The sequence below is a fragment of the Bison bison genome, unplaced genomic scaffold (assembly GCF_000754665.1).
Source record: "Bison bison bison isolate TAMUID 2011002044 unplaced genomic scaffold, Bison_UMD1.0 scf7180017864327, whole genome shotgun sequence".
NCBI classification, from domain to species: Eukaryota; Metazoa; Chordata; class Mammalia; order Artiodactyla; family Bovidae; genus Bison; species Bison bison.
This window is the reverse complement of record NW_011494899.1, coordinates 4370474-4376739: the sequence shown is the minus strand read 5'-3', so window position 1 is coordinate 4376739 and position 6266 is coordinate 4370474. Positions and strand designations below refer to the sequence as shown.

General features: G+C 35.1%; 1 protein-coding gene across 1 annotated transcript in view; it reads left to right on the top strand.

Moving 5' to 3' along the window:
* Positions 1–6266, top strand: part of KIAA1033 (KIAA1033 ortholog) — a 63949-nt gene that overhangs the window by 24765 nt on the left and 32918 nt on the right. Inside the window, exons 15-18 of the mRNA XM_010853391.1 lie at positions 3325–3450; positions 5277–5384; positions 5863–6009; positions 6134–6213. Coding sequence (XP_010851693.1) covers positions 3325–3450; positions 5277–5384; positions 5863–6009; positions 6134–6213 — 461 coding nt within the window. The remainder of the gene's footprint in view (positions 1–3324; positions 3451–5276; positions 5385–5862; positions 6010–6133; positions 6214–6266) is intronic.

The window sequence follows — 6266 nt, the reverse complement described above, 5'->3', positions numbered from 1 at the left end:
GTCTACGGTTCACGTATTGCTGAAGCCTGGCTTGGAGAATTTTGAGCATTACTTTACTAGCGTGTGAGATGAGTGCAATTGTGCGGTAGTTTGAGCATTCTTTGGCATTGCCTTTCTTTGGGATCAGAATGAAAACTGACCTTTTCCAGTCCTGTGGCCACTGCTGAGTTTTCCAAATTTGCTGGCATATTGAGTGCAGCACTTTCACAGCATCATCTTTCAGAATTTGAAATAGCTCAACTGGAATTCCATCACCTCCACTAGCTTTTTTCATAGTGATGCTTTCTAAGGCCCACTTGACTTCACATTCCAGGATGTCTGGCTCTAGGTGAGTGATAACACCATCGTGATCATCTTGGTCATGTTTAAGCAACATGTATTTCTCCCCAGTGAAACTCTTATGTATGTCAATACTGATACTCATATTTAATTAGCACCTGATTAATGCTTTCTATTTGTTTATATTCTTTTCTTGCTCTCTTTTGAATTATTTTTATTTATTTTATTTTTCCTTCTGTTACTTTCATTCAGTATTTTACTGTTCTTTTAGTGGTTACTGTAGAGATTTTAAGATGCATTATTGAACATTCAACTCCAATATAAACGAGTAATTCACTTTCAGACAGTATAAGGCTCTTAAGCCCTTTTAATTCTATTTACCCCTTCTCACCTTTGCTGCTGTAGTGTATTTTGATTCTATGTATATTTTAAACCATGTAAGGCATTGTTGCTGTTGTTTTTAGTAGTATTCATTAGATTTACCCATATATTTACCTGTTCAGTTGCTTTTTATCCTTCTTGAATCCCCTCATCTTTCTACTTGTGGAATACCTGTTAAAATTTAACTTAATTTTTTGTTTTCTGGCTTCCTTTGTTTTTGTTGAGAAGGCAGCTGTCAGTTTTGCTGTTTTTTTCAATATATGTCTTTGTTGGATTGCTTATAAAATATACTTTTTGGTTTTTAAGCAATATTTTTTGATGTACCTACATGAGGTTTTCTATGTGTTTTTGGTACTTGGGATTTGTAAAGCTTTTGGAATTTGTGGAAAATTCTCAGTCATCAACTCCTTAAGTATTGTTCCTGTTCAATTATCTGTTTTAATTATTTCTTCATCTAACCTACTACTAAACCCATCTACTGACTTAAAAAATTTTTTTCTTAGTTCTTAATTTTAATTACTTTTCAGTTTGTTTCTTTTTTATAGTTTCCAATTTTCTGAAATAATTTTGTGTTCTATTTCCGTCTGCATACTTACTGTAATTACTTTGAAGCCCATGTCCAATAATTGCTAGTTATTTCTATTATCTATTTTTTGTTGTTTGTTTTTTGAATATATGTTATCTCTTTGTATGCCTGGTGATTTGTAATAACACAAATTGTATATAAAACTATAGACATAATTTGAAGATCTGGGTATTGTTTTTCTTCCTCCAGAGAGGATTTAATATTTGCTTCCAATACGCATTAGTCTAGGACAACTAGTAACTGAGATTACCTCAGCCCCGTCATGGGTTTAGATCATCGTAAATCGGGACCTAAACTGTATGATGGCTGTTTTTTTCTAGTTCACCCTTACTTTTTAGCAGGTAGTTTTTAAGAATCCCAACTCAGAGCCTGGTTGATTTAGCAGGACTCCATCCTCTCCTTGATAGGCCATGAGCTCTTATTTTTATCCTCAGGGATCCTGAAAGATTATGTCTGGCTTCTGTCTTTGTTATCCTCTTTTGGAATGGGCAGATGCCTCTATGGGAAAGCAGCCTCAGATGCTGAGCTCATTTCTCTGGGTTTCTGTCTTCTCCCTATCATGGCCTTGTGGTTTCTTATTTTCTTGATAGCTCTTTGATACCTTCCAAGAGTTAAAAAAAAATGTTTTGTCCAGATTTTCTGGTTTTCTACAGGAAGGTTGGTCCAACTTATCTATTCTGCCATTTACAGAAACAGACCCCAGACCTTCCCCCACCCCATTTAGATGTTTAAAATTCATTCATCCTTCATGTGTATCCTTCACAAACTAATGACCATTAATTAGTTTGGGAATGAGGTGATGGTAGCTTGTGACCTCTGTGTCCCCTCCCACCTCTCCCCCCAAAAAACCTCTTTCTGCCTGCCTTAGAGTTACACTTTCCTTTTCCTTGTCTCTGCTTTTTAACTTTTCCCAGTGCTGCAGTAGGTTCAGGGTCTGGTGTAATAGCCCTGTAGCTGACAAGGTAAGACTTGCGACTCTTTCCTGCGTGTATACCCCAAGCGCTGATCTTATTGTCACCTCTTAGGAAGCTGCCTACTCTCATTTCTTGGTCCTTTTAATTGTGGCGCATCTCCTTACCATAGAGCTGCTATTGGTTCACAGAAAATTCCCCCTCCCTGCATTGTGTCATTCCTTTAGTCAGCCACTGTTACTCAGGGTGGAGCTGGAGAGAAAGGTTGAGAATCACTGGCATATAGCTGCTGCCCTGGCACCTTGGATATATTCACAATAATATAGTTTAGGTTCATCTCTAAACTGTACATGTGTCTCTTTTTGGTCCTTCTTTATGAACCCAAAGAATCTGCATTACTCTGTTTCTGTGTGTTCTTTTTGGATCTAAATGAAAATATGTTTGAGAAGTAATAGCCTTTTTCTTATTTTGTATTCTATACTGTTTCCTTGGGTTTATTAGCACTAAATTTTTTTTAATCCTCACAGGACTTGTGGCTTCCTTTATAAGTAGAAGGGTAAGAGAGACCCTATTCTTGGGGCTGGAAGGAGAGAAAGTCGATTAGCGGCAACACAAGCAGAGGACATGGTAGCAGATGGATGGTAGGGGTTGGTCTGGGTGAGAAAGAAAGGGGAGATCGGTTTGGAACTGAGGAGTGCTGTTGAACGTCTGTACTGGCCAGAGAGCAGCTCTCTTTCTCCTCATTTTTCACTTCCTACTTCCTTAGAGCCCTCAGCCTTTGTCTTAAGCTGCAGCAAATAGGAGTCTTTAATCTTCTTGTCTGGCAGGTAACATAAGGATGAATAGATACCTTCCTGACATCCCAGTCGTTTCTCTGAAAGTTTTGTTTTTTTTAATGGAAATATTCTTTAATTGCAGTTATATACTGTAATGTCAAGAGGACTAACCTTCTAGTGTGTGATAGGTTGCATAACTTTAAAGGGGTGCTTTGAAACTTCACCACCATGTATAATACTGCATGTAAAGAGTATTTCAGAATCTTAAATGCACTTTAGAAACACTAGATATTGGTGAGTTGAAGAATTATTATCACATAGAGAATGAAATCTTGAAGAATGAAACCTTTTATTGTGATTTTAATTGATGTTTTATGTTGGTTTTTTATAGGGCTTTTTATATGCATATAGTATTAGTACCATTATTAAAACCACAATGAATCTCTACATGTCCATGCAAAAGCCAATGACCAAAACATCAGTTAAAGCATTATGCAGGCTTGTTGAACTTCTCAAGGTAAGTTTTGGATTGTGTTACCTTGCCATTATAATTGAGAAATGATCCAAGCATAAAGTAGGATTTTTGGGGGTAAGGTTTGACTTCTTGATTATGAGTATAAAAAATTATGGGAATGTGTTTTTGTCTCTTAGATAAAGGAACTAACCAGTGACAGAAATTTCTTGCATAATTTTCTGTGAATGGCCAATATACTTAAACTTTATTAAAAGTTAACATGTAGTCCAAAAGAAAAGAAGGAAAATGAAAAGATTAGTCAAAATATTAGTAGTTTTACTCGTGGAAGTTCTAAGTGTGTTACATGAGTTTTAAAAACTACACATAAAATGTTATAGTATTAAAATGCATATGAGGCCAGTCAGCATGAGGCTGTTTGTTTTATAATATAGAGGAAGTGTTGTAATCTTGGGATTTGAATGCTTTTGAAAATGTGGTAAAATGTTTCTTAGCATACTGTTAAGTAAAGAAATAAAACTCATAGGTGGGAGAGCCTACTTGTAGCTTTTTGTAAAACCTGAGCTAAAGATTTGCTAGGGAATTTCTGTTAATAGTGGCTTTAGATATGCTTAGGAAATATAGTTTGGAGATCTTGTCTTTAGATTTTTAGCCATTTTTTCCTTTAAGGTATTATTAGTTATATTTATTTTTAATGAAATGCAAATACAGAAGTATATATATGTATAAATGCATGTATATCTTATATTTAATATGTAAGCATAATTTAAAAATAATAAACACTTAAAAACCTATTACCCCATTTAGGAAAGCGAATGTTACCAGTGTTTTTAAAGCCCCCTCTCTTGTCCTTCCGGGACTGCATCTTAATCTACCCTCTTGGAGGACCCGCTGTCCTGAGCTTCATGATTCCCTTGTTTCTTTTTAGTTGGTGGCATATGACTGAACTTATCAACCACTCATTGTTTAGTTATAAATGTTTTTGAAGTTTGTATTAATGGAGTGATGTCTCATGTATTCTTTGGCTTGGTTTCTTTTTACTCAGAATTTTTTATTTGGTCTTAACATGTTGGAGTGAGTAGCTGTAGTTCATTAATTTTCATTACTGTGTAGTCTTCCTAGGGTTGGACTTTTGGATAGTTTCCAGTTTTTGCTATTTTAAATCATGTTGCCATTCTTGTATTAATTTATGTTTCTTGGTGTAATTGTGCAAAAGTTTTTATGAGGGGTTATAAACCTATGAGTGGATTGCTGGGTTTTATGCTATGTGTATACTCAGCTTTTAAGATGATGCCAGATTATTTTTCAAAGTAGTTAACATCAGTTTACATACCTCCGTCAGTATATTAGATTTCTGTTGTTCCCTGCCTGGCCGACATTGGTATTATCAATCTTTTGTGTGTATGTGTGTGTGTGTGTGCATGTGTACTTGTGAATTAGTGTTTATAGACGACTTTATATTTAACATTTCCCTGATGATTAATGATAGTATCTTTTCAAATATTAACTGTTTCTTTTGTGAAAAATATTTTTATGTCTTTTGTTCAGGTATTTGTTGAATTGTTTGCCTTTTTAAAAAAGTGCTTGATTCATTTGGTGTCTACATATTCTGAGTACTTATCCCTTGTGTGTGGCAGGTATTTTCTCATACGTTGGTTTATCTTTTAATTTTCTTTATAGTGGCTTTTGATAAACAAATTTGTAATTTTAATACAGTTGAATTGACCAGTCTTACCCATTATAGTAGTGCTTTTTTCATCTCATTTATAACTTTCTTACCAGGCCCAAAGTCATAAAGATATTCTAGAATTGTGCCTAAATATTTTAAGTTTTAAGTTGATTCTCACAGAATCACTTCTGATTCTTTTTAGGCTATAGAGCATATGTTCTACAGGAGAAGCATGGTTGTGGCTGATTCAGTCTCACATATAACACAGCATCTTCAGCATCAGGCTCTTAATTCTATTTCTGTGGCCAAGGTATAAAAGCATAATTATATTATCTTTCTAGTTTGCCCTTCTGTTGTTTTGTGTTTTCTAGTTAAGCCTGTTTATCCACAATATTCTTGGTTATAATCTCCAAGGTATTCCATGATTTTACTGAGAGTGATGAGGATTATCTTTAGCCTGAATTTCCAGCATTAACACAGTTCTCCTAAAAAAGACATACTGTGCATTATTAAAATAATGTTGTATCTTTCTTAAATTAGTTCCTTGTTAAATTGATATGGTAATTTTGAGGTACACCTAGTAATTTGTTCTTCCTGATGGTGCTCAGCAAGAATGTTATAGAAATAAAGCATCTGACATTATCAAAAGAAGTGAATAGGGAAAGTATTTGTCTTAAGTGCTGTTAAGTTGAATCATGGAAAAGATAACTGAAAAATTTTTCCTCATGAGTCTTTTGTTACTGCCTCAAATTTAAAGCTGGTATGTCCTGTTTCCTTTTATCTTTAAGAAAAGAGTAATTTCTGACAAAAAATATAGTGAACAGCGTCTTGATGTGCTCTCTGCTCTAGTTTTGGCTGAAAACACTCTAAATGGACCAAGCACAAAGCAGCGACGACTTATTGTTTCTTTGGCACTGAGTGTGGGCACACAGATGGTAAGTGTATTGCTGTTGCTTACAGAGTGAAAATGAGACCTGAGCTTTCACACTTCCCTTTTTACTGACTTAAGAAACCTGTCCTTCAAGTGCGACTTCTCTGCGCTTTTCCCCTCCCTAATAGAAAACATTTAAAGATGAAGAGCTCTTTCCACTTCAAGTAGTCATGAAGAAACTGGATCTTATCAGTGAACTCCGAGAAAGGTAAGTAGGGATATGTAATGGTAATGAAAGATACGGGTGATGGAAACATCAGG